Below are 15,638 nucleotides of genomic sequence, written 5' to 3'. Positions count from 1 at the left end.
TTATTTATTTATTGTGAATGGTCACAGTTCTCTTACATGGAACATCATTATTTTGTTATCAGACTTGTTTTAATGCTTATCTTTCTGCACAGTGATTGAGTTTTCTTGTCAGCTTGTAAACAAGAAATGACTTATGTTAGTCTCTAAAAGAAGTAAATCTAAAATAGCCAAATAATGCATTAACTAGCTCAGTGGAACACTTTCCACATACAGAAGATGCAGGGGCTCATACTGGGTTACAAATGTACAAACAGTAGACCTAACTGCTGAGAAACTGGTTGTTAATAGGCGGTGAATTTTTCTTGCAAAAATAGTAGTTACTGTCTGTTATTGAAAAATATACTCTGCATCTGATTTTCAATTTATAGTTCATATCTGGATTATAGGTAGCTCATTTAAAAATTTTCTGTTACGGAATTCTTCAAGATGCAGTAGCGGGACTGTGGCTTGTAAGCTAAGGAGGTTTGTATAGATCCATTTTTGATATAATTGCTTTAGATGTACTACAAGATTGGACTGAGTAGGAGTGGGATATATTTTTAAAGTAGTTGGGGCCCAGTGCTGTTTTCATATTAAGACTCTGTGTTAGTTCTTATAGGCAGGCATCTGAGCAGATTTCCATCACGCTTTTTAATTGGATGGCATTTGAATGGTTCTTGTTTTGCAGCTGTACCAAAATATTGTAAGAAGCATTCAATAGATTTCTTATGTTGCTTTTGAGATGGCCAGCCTCTAAACTGAATACAAATAGCAAGCCAGAAAATCTACAGAAATTGCAATGAAGCCAGTAAAATGTTTAATCTATTTATAATATATGTTAATTTTATGTGATAGAGACTTATTATTTTAATACATGAATAATCCCTTCTCCACATTGCTAGAAGGTTTGTATTCTTCAGGAAGTGCATATCTCTTAGGTCTAAAAGTATTCAGTTAAAACATCCTGTAAGTGAGCTTAAAACCAGAAGAACTTGAAGGTTGCCCTCAATACAGGCACTGAAGAGTACTACTTACTATTTTGCGCTGTACGTTGCAGCATAAATAACAAGCTTTAGTATTGCTTTTTTCCTAATCATGGATTGTATGTTTAGCATTATGCAAAGTGTAGAGGAACATTCAATTCTTACTCAAGTTGCTTCTGGATGATCTTTAAGGCTATCAGCTCCTTTTATAAAATATTTCCATAATGCTTACATTATAATATATTTTAGTGTTTAATAGTGCTTTAGAATCAGAATTGCTAAATGAGCAAGTCATTGAGTTCTAAGTTAAAACGTTTACTTATTTTACTTTGGTCAGAAATGTGCAGATCCTTGATTAATGTATCTATTGTATTTTTGAAGAGCTCTGCAGAAATATTTCCAGAAAGAGATGGGAAGCCTCACACTGACAAATCCAAATGTATCTGTTTCAACCCAAACTTCCAGACAGAAAAAGATGCAAGCGAATGGCAGTTTGGTCAAATATTTCATCAGACGTGCCAATAAAAGTCAGTAATATATATTCATACAGAATTATTGATTCTTTTATTTGGTGTTTTATTTTCAATTCTTATTTTCTTTACTGAAGCAAGTCATCAGAGTGGGGTTCGTCTTGCCCACTTTCAGTTGTTAAATAAATTAAACTTTTAAATCAATTTAAATTTTTTTAATTGTTTAAAATTTTAATTAAACAAATTAAATATCTTCATGTGAATTAGTCCTTTGTATTACTTACCTTGTTGATGTTGACAGCGCCTTTTTATTTATTTGCTTTGCATGTAACTGATGTATCCTTTCTCTTCTCATAAGTAATTTAATTCTTAGCAGAATTGTTTCTGAACTGTATTTTTATTTTTCTTTCTAAGTGAACATGAAAACATTCATTTTACAAGCCATTAATTCCAGATCTGTTATGCAAACTTTGGATTAATTGCAATGCTCACTTTATTTCTTCACGCAGGAGGACCCAGACTGAGGTGTCAGGAACTTCTAAATTACATCTTGAAAATCATGAGAGATGCAACAAGTTGTGCAGTTTATGGAGCTGACTGTAGTAGTATACTCCTAAAGGATATCCTTTCAGTAAGGAAATACTGGTGTGAGATATCCCAGCAGCAGTGGTCAGGTAACACTTTTAAGCCCACTTACAAATGTCTTTTGCTATTATGGAAATATGTTTAGACGTGTTTTGATTGTCTCATGCTGTTACTGCAAAGCCGTGTTGTGTGAGGTACTACACAAAACACATGAAGAAAAATAGGGTCAGCCCTGAAGACTTACAGGTGAAATAAAATCAATCCCTAGTCTTTGTTGCTGTGTTTCTTTTTGCATATTATTTGTCTATTTCCTGCTGAAACAGAGGTGCTTAACATGTTCTCCACAGGACTTAACATGTGTTACAAATCCATGAAGTTTGTGTACAGGAAATAGTCTCAGTTAAATTGGTATTGGTGTGCAGTTGTTTACAAGTTGTTATTAGGTATTGGCTGATACTGTTTTGATACAGTTAATGTACTACAATTACATTTTATTATCTGACTTTTGTTGTCTCACACAGATCCTAAAAAGCATTGATTCAGTGTTGTTATATGTTAATACTACATATAAAGAGAAGATGAGAAAGCATAAGGTATAAATAGACAAAACCAGATTAAAACGTTGGTATAGCATGCAGCCTCCGCTGTGAGTGAAAATGCAAACAAAATTTTTTTACTTTTCAGACGATTGGATCCAACACAGTTAACTTACAAACATTCTTCTCTAGGCTGAATGTATTTTGAATCATCTAACTGGCATGTAGTGAACTCTCCACTCATCTGTTTTGATTTGTGATATGTGATAGCATAGATGATTAGTAACTTGAAAAAAGAAGGTATTAGAAGCTTTACAGTCTAGTTTGTTCAATCTCGCATGCGTAATTCTGGAGAAAGTGTGGAAATACAAAGCACTGTGCTATGCAAATAGCAATAGAATTTGCTATCAGTCAGATAGAGTTTGGATTTCTGAAAATTTTCTAAAAAATATTCTGCTCTGTAGCTTGAAGAGAGTTGCTTAACTCCGGAATAGAAGTAAACCTGCAAAGAACTCGGAAAAGGAGTCTGGTGATATTGGGAGTGAAGGGGGAGGTGAAAGGACCTGTGACATAGGCTAGAAGAGCAGAGACTGAACAGTTTAGGGTAGGAGAAGGGACTGGATAAATGAAGAGGCTGAGAGCAGGATTTGAGAGATTAAAGGAGTTGGTAGTATTTGGCCATGGAAATAGGACTGGAAGTTGAAGGGGAAGCTGAAACTGTGGAGAGACTGCCTGAGGCTAGGAGCCAGTGAAGGGAAAAACACAAAGGGACTGTCAACCTGCAGGTTGGAGCAGAAGGCAAGGGCATGGACTGATTGGGTAAGGAGGCTGGGAACTGGAGTTCAGAGCAATAGTCGGAGAAGGCATCTGAGAAAGAGCTGAGTATTCAGAAAGAACTGAAGTTAGGCACAAAGGGAGTGAGTCAAGAAGCCAGGCAAGTCAGAGACGGATATTGAAGAAGGCAGAGAAGGGAAATTGAGACTGTGTGTCATTGGAAAGATACATACGGGTTGCATGAGGAGCCATGGGGAGTTGTTGTTTATTTGAGGTAGTCTAGGAGCATGAAAGTGAGCTGAATCTGTTTATGAGGTATGGACGTCTGGGAAGAGAAAATGTGAGGTTAGATCATAAGGGACATGGGAAGGTAATTACTGAAGTATGGCAGCCCCAAAGGACGTAAATCTAGAGGAAGTCAGACTTAAATCCATTAAGTGAAACAACTTTTATTAAAGGAAGGATATGTGAGCATTGTAAAGGTATCTTAAACTTTTCTAGCCATTCCACCTTAATGCTTGTTTATAAGGCCTTGGAGTACAATGGAGAAGTCTGTTTTCTATTTGTAAAATCAGTGATCTGCTGGTACAGGAGTTAAAGATTAGGACATGGACTCTGGCTGTTGCCCCAAAGCAATTGGATTTGGTGAGCAAATATCTCCATTAGGCACTCTTATCTGCTGGAAGTTCTGAGCTTCTGAGTGTTGACAGTCATACTTGTATAAATGACGAGGAGCACTTACATTGGCATACAGTGGCATCATCAAAGGTGTCACCAGAGGCCACTGGAAACTGTATGTAGTAGAAGCCGAACTCAGTCTTGCTGAAGGAAACTGGAAGTCTCATGAAGTGGTAATGGGACCTTACGCCCCTTGCATCTTGGGCATTGACTTTTTAAGGAATGGACATTTTAAAGATCCATGAGTACATTGATGGGCATTTCACATTGCCACTGTGGAACTGGATGAGGACACCCCTTTGCTGTCTTAACTGCCTGCCATTTCAAAAGGAGAGTCAGTTGTAGGACTGCTACAGACATTATCTAAATGTGCTGGTTGCAATTCGAATGGTGCACTGGCAATGGGTACCAGACCAAGAGAGGTTGATTTGGTTCCATACATGGTCTTACAAAGAACTGGAAAGTCAAGAGGTGGTTGCTCAAACCCATTCACTCTTCAAAAACCCCTCCTGGCCAGTGTGAAAACCCAGCAGGGCTTGGAGATTAACAATAGATGATCAAGGATTGAGTGAGGAAACATCGCCCTTGAATGAAACAGTACCAGATATACTAGAACTATAGTATGAACTCAAAGCAAAAAATGCTGCCTGGTATGTGATTATTGACATAGCTAAAGCATTTTTCTCCATTCCCCTAACCCCTAAATGTAAAGCCCAGTTTGCCTTAGATCAAGAGGAGTACAGTGTGCCTAGAACCACCTGCTACAAGGATGGAAGCATAACCCCACCGTCCAAGGTTTTGGAAGAAGGCAGTGCCCCAGAATGCGTACAGTACATCAGTAACATTGTAGTATGGGGAAACACTGTCCAAGAGGTGTATAACAAAAGCAGATAGACAATTGGAATTTTACTAAATGCCAGATTTGCGATCAAAAGGAAAAAGGTGAAAAGACCCATACAGAAAAGGGTGTCAAGGGGCAAGGTAGGTGCCATCACATTCCTACTGATGTGACTGACGAGATCACAGCCATGCCACCACTGACCAGAAAAAGGAAATACAAGTGTGTCTTGGAACGGTGGGGTTTTGATGAGTGCACATCCCCGGATGCAGCTAGTTTGTGAACCCACTGTGCAAAGACACCAGGGAAAAGAACTCATTTCTGTAGACACCTGAGCAACAATTAGCCTTTGACCAGGTAAAACAAGTAGCACGTGGTTACTGTGGGCCCTGTTAGAACTGGTCCAAATATCCAAACTGTGCTATCCACAACAGCAAGGGACGAATCAACCTGGTGGAGTTTATGGCAGAAAGCACCTGAAGAGGTCAGAGGGGGACCACGTGGCTTCTGGAGCCGAGGCTATCAATGATCCGGGGAAAATTATACCCTGTCAGAAATAGAAATATTAACCGCCTGTAAAGGAGTCTGGGCAGCGTCTGAAGTTGTGGGGATGGAATCAGAAGTGCTGCTGGCCTCTCAGCTGTTGCTGCTTCACTGGATGGTGAAAGGAGAAATGCCCTCAGCTCACCACATGACAAGTGCTACCTGGATGGCCCTGATTACCCAGTGGGCTCAGATTGGGAAACAGGGACATTCAGGCCTGCTGGTAGAGCTGGTGGATTGGCCTGAAGATCACGATTTTTGGAGGCCTCACCTGAGGTGTTACCACATGTTTGAGAAACCCCAGAATATGACAAGCTATCCAAAGACGAGTTAATGGTTCTTGTTGAATTATTGGCAACTGATGAAGATGGAGAACTGCCATCTGGAATCCCATCAAATGGGTAATAAAAGTGGATGAAGGTGAAGGACAAGTGATGGAATTTGCAGAAGTCCAAGCCATAAGACTGGCTGTCGAAGTAGCATTACAGAGGAAACAGCCCAAGTTACACCTGTATGCTGACCCTTGGATGGTGGCCAGCACTTCCCAGGGCTGACTTGCACAGTGGAAACGGAGGAAGTGGCAGAGACAAGGAAAGCCTTTTGGGGGGTTAACTTGTGGCAAAGCATCACACGGGTTTTGGAAAAACCCGATATGTAGGTGTCACTTGTCGATGCCCGCATTGCACGGGAAAGAGACACCAAAGAACAAATCAACAACCGTCAAGCAGACTAAACCAGTTAGATCACTGTAATCAACAAAGACCTGGACTGGGAACATAAATGGGAACTATTTGTAATTTGATAGGCTTATGAAACATGAGGCCTTACAGGGCGAAGTGCCATCTAACGCTGGGCAAGAGACTGAGCAGTAGACTTGTCTAAAGGTGCCATTACACTTGCATGATAAGTACTATATACAGGACTAAATGAAGGACTATAAAATTTATGCGTTAGTGGAAAAAACTGAATGACAAATTTTAAAGCATGGAAGATGACATTTAAACTACGGCTTTGGAGATGTGTGGCAAGCAGACTACATTGGACCTTTGTGCAGGGCTAGTAGGGGGCATTGATGTAATCTAGCCGTGGTAGAAATGACTGCGAGCTGGCTGCTCAGTAAGCCATGTCACTGCCAAAAGCATGATAATGGGTCTCAGAAAACAAGTTTTGTTTTGGTACATCTGAAAGAATTGAGTCTGGCAATAGCTCTCATTTCAAAAACAAAATGACAAAATTATGGACAGATGACCATGGAAGTGACTAGATGTGCCATGTCTCCTATTATTCGCAGACCTCAAGAAACAGAGCCGACATTTTTAATTACCAATACTGTTATAAGAAACCAGAGGAGGCTGAAAAATGTCTCAAGAAGTAGCAAAGTCTCTAATCATAAAGAAAAAAACCAATTTAAAGAAACAGTTTGATCTTAAGTAACAGATGAATGTAACTTTGAGTAGTTTTAAAGGAAATGGTTTCAACGGTCAGTTAAAGCCGAACTGCAACAACCTAGTGGCCTTGGTAGGTCTTGTTGTTTGTTTGTTTTACAGAGTGATCCTTTAAAGAACGACAACTTGAAGAAGCCAAACCTACTGATAAAATTGTTGGTTTTAATAAAATTTTTTTAAAGAAACGTATAAATAACTAAATGAATCCAGGAAGGGGTATCAAGAAGGTAAAAAGTTTGAAACAAAAAGGAAACCAACAAAATGCTAGCTGTACTTAAGTTAGAGGTTGAGATAAATGTAGGTTAAGCAAGTGTATATAAAGGTTTGAAAAATAATAGTGAATAATGAGGTATTATTAAGCTAGAATAAAAATGGATATACACACAAGAATCCTCCGCTGTGACTGACTCTTGTACCTTTGTATCTTTTACAGAAAAGTTTTCTGTATATCTTTTATATATGCAAGATGTCTGTACCCTTATTTATTTTAGGAAAAAACAATTTGTAACCACTAATTGGAATAGGAATCTTTGTGGAGTGTCAGTAGATGTACCAGTAGAGTGGGAGGATGAAACATGTTTGTTCCCACCTATGTTAGAATGTAAAACCAATGCTACTGTGGTTAAATTGGTAATTGTGCCTATCATGTCCCAGTATTCGCACTGCCAAATGTAAAAAACCTGTCTAAAGAAAGTATTTGATGGACAGTACCCAGCTATGAGGTTGAGCGATACCTAAATCGTATCCTCCAGAGCCGAGCAAAAGTAGAGACACAAATTGCAAAACTGTTCGAGGGCCCAGATATCCACTGAGTGGTAGAAATCAAAATGTTTTATTAGTGTAAGAATGTACTTAAGGCTGCCCTCAGTGTAGGAACTGCACGTGAAGCATGTTGGTATGATGTAGTCTCTGATTGTAGCCCAAATGCTCCTGCTTTATTTAATCTCCCTGCTCATGCCATTTTCATATTTTTTGAGGCACATACAGTCTTAAACATCATTGTTATAGTCCTATATGTAAAGATTTGGAGACTGTCACAGATGGTGTTATTTATGATTCAGGTACCCTCCCACTGCATATTGTTAGACAAGTGAGTGTTAAGGAGACGTGGAGCAAGGGGTGGAAAGTGTCTTTGCCAACTGAGCTGGCATAACTTCAGTAATTAGGCTGATATCAGGGGCCCACCTTTGGTATGTTGTTGTGTAGTTGTTAGGGACATAACTTTTTGTTAGAGCACAATTAGGCAGATGTTGTGGAAAAAAACTCAAATGTATTTGACAGAAATAGGAGAACTGAACTTACACAAGTATATTTGCCCAGCAATATTAGACATGCAACACCAATCAATGAGATCAGAGTAGTCCACCAACAAGTAAACATGAAACAATACGGATGATGTGCTCCACCTCATAAAACTTACCTACTTCAGCCTGAAGAGGGGCAGCACAACTCTATCTCAGGGGATACCTGACCATGGAGAACCTCCAGGTACACCTGGGAGGACCAAACTTGCACAGCTAGAGGCAACACACTTAATGCCCTACTGCTCCCAACCACTGACAACCACTGCTCTTGACAGTAAGGAAAAGGGAAGTAGAAATAACCACTTTTCTGTAACTTTGTAACGTTCTACATGTGGTTTCCCACAGGCAATAAGTATCCAAACTCCTTCACAGGGATCCAGTTATTGTATAATAATTAATGCGTACATTTAGTCTGTTCTGACCTAAACTACAGCAGTAGGTTGCAAATTTTCCATTTATTTAGAATGTCTGTTATTGGCTGAGGTAGGAGGCAGTCATGGTAACATCCCCGTACCTACCTACATGCAGATGCATATTCTGACAAGCACGAAAGGCTGCATGTTCAGCTATCCTTTGTCAGCCATGGGGAAGCAGTCTTGCTCTTCCACTTCCACTGCCATGAATGTTCTAATGAAGAGACCCTACATGGCACTAAACCATCACTTTTATTTCACAGCTGGTCATGAGAATAATACTCAGGGTACAGAAGCACTATTCATGAGGAAGCCTGTAACTAGGTCACTAGCTGGGGGAGAGGATGAATAAGGATGTTCTGTCATGTTTGGTGATGGGCTGCTGTTTCTAAGACCATGCTGAGCTCATTGCATGCCATGTCATAATCCAGGGTCAGATAGATACATTAGTAAACTTATATATATAAACTTTTGCAACAGCAGAAATTCCAGGTAGCAGATTACTAATGTGGGCAGTCTGTTTGTTCCCTATAGGGTGCATATTCTGTGCAATCCTGACAGGAGGAAGCCCAGACCATTCTTTAATCTAAGAAGGTTTGTTTAGAGGAGATCCATAGCAAACGTGGATGAGATGCTCTAAGACCCCCCACATCAGGCACTTGAAGTATCAAAAGATTCTTAATCCATTCTCCAATAAACACTGGCTGCCAAAACAACAGAAGAGATTGACAGTGCCAAGGGGTCCTCTTTCTGCTCTTGGTGCTTAATACCAACTTACCACTCTGCTTCTTCCTTAACCTAAATGCCCAGATACTCTAGTTGCTGTGCCACCCCCTGCTGCTGGGGTCAGCAGGTCTTAGGTTTTTCAGAGCTTGACTTCACCTGTTTTTGCAGGAGTTAAGGCAGAACTGGATCTATCCCAGCCACCTCCAGGAAACTCCGTCCTCGGTACCCTGAGGACTGTGGGAAGGGTGGCAATAGACAACAGAACAGTGCAGTGTGTCCTCAAATATATTCAAGGACCAGCAGGCTTGCTCTTTTCTTTTGCAGATTTTCTGAAGAGCAGGATGACACAGCAGCATCTTCTTCCTACTCACCCCCCTCCCACCCCCACCCCCCTCTCTTGTCCCCATGTTGTTATAGGCCTTCTGGAGAGGATGCTGCAGCACCTCAGGGCTGAAGCAGTACTTCAGAGGGAGGGCACCATGAAAGGTGTGTTTGAAAGCATCACAAAGGTTTATAAGCAGGACTGACAGCAGGTCTTGGCTCACTTAGATGAGACTTGACAGTGGATTGGGAATCAGAAGCTCTGGAGATGTGACAGGAGCAGCAGTTCCAGCATGAAGAGACACTAGACCGTGCCCTTGAGGAGTGACTAGTGTGTGAGCAGTTGAACTTGGAGAAGAAAGAAACTCAGTCCAGTGCTGAAGGATTTCAACTCCTCTAATGATTTGTGTGGGGGCCTGGTCCACAGAGTTTCCATCCAGGTGTCTAAACAGAGCTTGGAGGATGAGGCGTGACAGCATGGTTCAGAGACCATTGTAACTTTTGGGGCCTTTTTTTTTTTTCTCCATGAATGCAGGTGTTGTGCCTGTTCTTTTAGTTTGGTCAGTTTGACCAGATTTTGGTAGTGTTAGTCTCCAGTGGACTCTGTTGTCCAGGAGAAAGTTTGTGTTGCTGGCTGCAACACTCTTTCCTTTCCGGTGCTCTCTTCAGATCTGGGTTTTAAAATACCCTCTGCCATATTTCCCTTCTTTCTTGTTCATCTCTGTATGCTTTATGGGCAGTATTGGCTCTCCCAGAGAGTCATAGAATCACAGAATAGTTCATGTTAGAAGGGATCTCAGAAGGTTGCTAGTTCAACCTCCTATTCAAAGCAGGCTTAGCTATGAGATCAGATGAGCTGGAGATCTGGAATCAAGTTTTGTTGTTTCTTAAATGCTCTTGTTGACCGGTTTGCTTAGCTGCAGGTTTTGCTCCCGTTCAGATTCTTGGCTTTCTGTGAAGTTGCATACTTTCCTTGCATGTGTGTTCTTTGAGCGGAGGGCAGCAGGGAGTGTGGGGAGTAGATGTGAAAAGAGTCTGACCGGTAAGCACTCTGTAGGTGTGAGAGCAGAAGTGGTTTCTGAACCTGAGGAGGTCCCACTATAAGGATCCTGCTGATTCTCTGGGTTGTTGCGCTCTTGCAGTTTTGTAGGGTCTGGTGTTCTGAGGATGTTGGGAGAGTTGGCTTCAAGTTTCTGGCCCAGGGCCTATCATCTTGCAATGAAATCACTGCTGCATATTCCACTTCCACCCTTTATGCAGAAGGGACGCAATTAAACTGGGCTTGGGCACCATTGTTGCCCAGTTAAAGCTTTGTGACACAGTAATGCAGGGGTATGCACTGTCTCTGCTTCCTGTGATGCAGACAGTTACACAGGTGCTGCAAATGACCTAGACCTCTTTGGGAAGAAGGTGCCAATTTTCTGTTGCATCTGAGGCCAGAGATTTGGAAGATGTTAGTGTTGTGAGTCCTGGTGAGGCCTGCCAAGATGTCCATAAATCTACCAACACCTACATGACACTGAAGGGGAGCCCTTGCAATTTATTTATTCATAGTTGTCTTGGGCTGGCTCCTTCACAGTTCAGGAATCCACAGAGATCAAAGCCCTGGATGATGTCATTAGTATCACATGTGTAGCATATTCAAAAGAAGAGATTTTGGAACATGGTCTCAGAGGCCTTGATCCTGACTCTGTCTAAGGTGAGCTTACTCACCCCTAATTGATGAGCCACTTACCGGTAGAGCCGAGGGTTGTCAGGCTTTTCAAGATGATCACTCTACTGAAAAAAAGTACGGGCTCATGAAGCTTCATTCAAGGATGGCAAAAGCATGGAACCAGCTCACAACAGAAGACCTCTGTAGTTCCCCCCTTCATCTGAAAGTTTTGAAATCACTGGTCATTCTGCATCCAAAGGACTGTATGGTACAATTACTCTGAGCTCATCTCGGGTTTTCTGTGAGCGAAGTAGTCATAGTGGCTGGGATTCCCAAAAGATCGTTCTATCTATATTTCTCCTTAGGGAGAGGAGGCCTGAGAGGATGAATGTCCATTGATTCAAGGCGTCCTCCCAGAATAGCTGCTGACATAGGATTAAGTCTGTATTTCTTCCTGCTGTGGTGCTTTGCAGTGCACTTTGTCCACTGGTAAGCTGAGAGACAGTATTGTGTCACTTGGAGATGGCACAAATCAAACAGCAATAAGGCTTTCCTCTGTGTGGTTTTAAACGGGTGATGATGGTTGGACTAGTGATTTGCTACTGTGATCTGTGTGGGGCTAATGTAAGGACAGTGGTGATTCCTAAATGGGCCTTGTGATAAGAAAGCACAAATCTGTGGAAGGGCTCTTTTCTTCAGAAAACTTGTGGTCACGTGCAAAGTATGGCTGTGTGGCTCCGTGGACTGTAGTAAACTATCAGAACTGCATATAACGGAATTATGGGGATCCTCAGTACCAACTCTTGATCTACTGATCTGTTCCTGTTGCACCAAATTACTCATTAATGTATGTGTAGCTGTTGATTGCTTCCGACTGCTTTTGTTGTGCTGTTCCACAACAAATGGAACCTGCTGTGCTGAGCAATCCATGTAGAGGGAGATGAGTGTGGAAGTAGTTGTAGAAGTCAACCATATGGCTATAGCTATTTTGCTCTGTGTAACACAAAGTGGGTTGTTTCCCAACTCAGAATGAATGTAGTTCTCCTAAAAAGGTAGACAAACCCATCTCTGTTTTCTTTTTTTTTTGTGGTTAACTTTTGTAAATAATCACATACACCTGAACTGAGAGTACTTTTTTTCCTCTATATTTAATGTGATATTTTGCTTAAAGTACCTTTCATGTCATCCTCTTAAATACATATTTTAGATGTATATATACGTATTTATAACATAAGTATATACACTTTTTGTTACATTTGTAGAGCTGCTGATCCTGTATGGCCAATTATACCTCGAAACTTCTGGGAAGATTAATAGAGTTTTGGTGGCTAGGATAATTCACACGCTTATGAGGGGATATTGCTTCCAGACTGATGGGTTGAGTTCTGATATGTTTATCTTCTTTTCAAAAGCAATGCAGTGTGTGAGGTATGTTGCAAGTGCTCCTTTTGAGAAAGAACTCATTTCAAGTATTTGACATTAGGCTTGAGTAATAACACATATGTTACTATAGACATATTTTGTTGGTCTGTCTTTGAACACTAATTTAATACATCCTTTATCAACAACTTATGTATTTGTTAGGCAAATAATATTCAGAGTACAATACTTGCTAGTATTTACATTTAAACAATTCTTGTGATAAGAAATATGATTATTTCTTCTGGAAGTTTGAGTGTTTGAGTTTTACATTGCAGGCAGGAGAAAAACATTGCAGGCCTGGATCATATTCTTGCAACAATGAATATCTTCTTCAATACATTTGCGGTCAACTGTCGCATGCGGATTTGTAAAATAGGAGAAGAAATTTTGCCTACAGTGCTTTATATATGGACTCAGTATAGACCAAAAGATTCCTTGAAAGAGTCAATAATTGAGTTATTTCGTCTCCAAGTTCATATCCATCATCCAAAGGGTGCAAAATCTCAGGAAAAAGGTAGAATAAAAAGCTCCCCTCTTTTTTTTTTCCTAGCACTGTGTATGATTGTTCAAATTACTATGCTTAATTTCTGAATTTTGATACTGTATTGAAAACATTAATGGGAATAACCATTGCTTGTATCGTACTATAGATTGATATTGACTGAAACTGAAAGTTTTCAAAATGTATGCATTAAAAGAATATTAATTGTATTAAGTCCTGTACAGGATGATAGTTTTCTTATCCAAGGGCTAAACTCTTGAAGAAAATAGATACCCTTCCTTCCTAACTAATAAACCAAAGCACAAAGTCTTTGGGGAAAGGGAGTAATAGTTTAGATAGAGTTTAGATTGGCACATGTATTCATATGTTATTAGGTTTATTTAAGCCCAGAAATGACTACTATGGTATGACTAAGTCTGGCTTACTGTATAATACAGATCAAAGAACATCAGTCAGTAATTTGTGCCTGTCTGTCATGGCCTATTTTAACTATACAATCATCTTTTTGAAAGATGCTTGTTCTTGACTTAGACTGGGTACAAATGGTTAGAAGTTTATACTTAGTATGAATTTATCCATTGCATTTCATTGTAGTCTTTCCAGTTAGATGAAGAATTGTCTATTAGAAACTTTTATTTCATGGATTACTGGTAAACTGTGTTTAAATTATCTCTTAACTATATTCACTTGTTTTTTACTTTATTTGTTCTTCATTATAAGACTATTTGCTAAAGATCTGAGACAAGATATCAGTGAGGGGATGATGCTGTATTTCTAATGATTTTTATGATTTACTGGTTAAGAGGTTTTTATGCAGTTGGATATGCCATACATAGATTTGGATTGTCATTTTTCGGATAGTGGTGGTGTTATAATCAAAGTGGTTTAACAACATAAATGTGGCAAAGTGTAGAGGGAGTATAACAACTTTTAGTAGATCATTTTAGTGTAGCTAGCAAATGTGTTGAAGCACACATTTTATGTACTGATTGATTGCTCGGTGTCAGTGAATATTAACTTGTTTTCTCATTCCTTCCATCATCCTGTTTATCTTTGTTTACTATTGCCATAATTTTATTCTTTTCTAGGTCTGTTAGTAACAGACCTCTCTAGTGCTCAAGGATTTACTCTGAAAAAACCCTTTTTTAAAACCTTAGCAGCTTGAAGAAAACCTACAGTCCACTTTTTTGGGGGAAAAAAAGCTTTTTTGGATGGAAATTATTTTATCTTTTATGTGTGAAAATATTTAACTTCAGCCACCATTGTTTCACCAGTTTCCTATTTAATCCAGTACTTCCTAGTTCATTAGCATACCTGAGAGATATGAATGCATCAATCTTAAATAGAGAAGAAAAATATAGGGATTTGTTTCTTCCTTATTCCCAAGAGATGTTGGATCTTATTGGTTATGTTTTTATTTTAATTTTGATTAACAGAAATTGTTTTGTGTAGGACTAGTTATTCTTCAAGGTGTTTGTTTTGTATGAGTATGCTAATGGACAGTACTGTAACACTGTCCATTAGATGTAATTTGGAACACTTTTCGTTTCCTTGGGCTGAGAAGATGAGCTAATCAAACACTTCTGGCAAGTGCTGAAAGATTATTCTAATTCTTTTATGAGCCCTGCAACAAATTGGCTATGGGAGAGATGGGAGTTTCAGCTTCCTCAAGTATTAGATACTTACCTCTAAGTTTCCCTCTGTTGGAGGAAATAAATGATTCTGTTCCCCCTTTTCTTTGCAAATGTTCAAACACAAAATTTTGTGCTATCGAGTCTATAGAAAAATAGCATTTACTGTCAAACTTTATATGTTTTACTCTGATTTTGACTGTACTGCATAGTCAATGCATACATACTGTATGAAGTGGGCGGTACATTCATTATCTTTACATTATTTTTGCATATACAGGTGCATATGACTCAACCAAATGGCAAAGTATCTTACATAATCTGTATGATCTGCTGGTGAATGAAATAAATCTCGTAGGTAGTAGAGGAAAGTATTCTTCAGGCTCACGTAATATTGCTGTAAAGGAAAATTTGGTTGAGTTAATGGCTGATATTTGTCATCAGGTAACTTATTTATATATTTTTAGTTGAATATAAAGTTGGTATATATACTTAATGTGTTGTATGTTTTGCTTTTTCAAGTAATACAGCTTTAACATTTCCCTAGAATTGCTTACTGAAGTATTAGTACCTTTTGTCCCTTTTCTATTGTATTTAATTGCTAATTTTTTTACAGTTTAGAAAGTTTAGACTCCTAAATTATAGTAGATTTCATTACTGTTGCTTATAAGAATGTAAGCATGGGTTCCACTGTAATAGATAATAATAAATAATTTTGCTTATTGCCTCTTAAGAGGCTTTATGCATGGTAAAAAATGGATTAGTTTAGTTTGAAATTTCAAATTTTCTGTAAATATTCTTTTTTTCATTTGAGTACTTGTTCATATCTCTTTA

At 39.2% G+C, this 15,638-nt stretch overlaps 1 protein-coding gene across 4 annotated transcripts in view; it reads left to right on the top strand.

The window, feature by feature from the left end:
- ATM (ATM serine/threonine kinase) overlaps positions 1 to 15,638 on the top strand; it is an 82,849-nt gene that overhangs the window by 2,557 nt on the left and 64,654 nt on the right. For all 4 annotated transcript variants that reach the window (XM_026100193.2, XM_064505053.1, XM_026100192.2 and 1 more), the window contains exons 4-8: positions 1,344 to 1,489; positions 1,942 to 2,106; positions 12,512 to 12,677; positions 12,947 to 13,185; positions 15,085 to 15,248. In XM_026100193.2, the coding sequence (XP_025955978.2) occupies positions 1,344 to 1,489; positions 1,942 to 2,106; positions 12,512 to 12,677; positions 12,947 to 13,185; positions 15,085 to 15,248 (880 nt within the window). The remainder of the gene's footprint in view (positions 1 to 1,343; positions 1,490 to 1,941; positions 2,107 to 12,511; positions 12,678 to 12,946; positions 13,186 to 15,084; positions 15,249 to 15,638) is intronic.

Source organism: Dromaius novaehollandiae, chromosome 1, assembly GCF_036370855.1.
Source record: "Dromaius novaehollandiae isolate bDroNov1 chromosome 1, bDroNov1.hap1, whole genome shotgun sequence".
Taxonomy (NCBI): domain Eukaryota; kingdom Metazoa; phylum Chordata; class Aves; order Casuariiformes; family Dromaiidae; genus Dromaius; species Dromaius novaehollandiae.
Note: the sequence above shows the minus strand (reverse complement) of the source record. Positions and strands in the feature narration are given on the sequence as shown.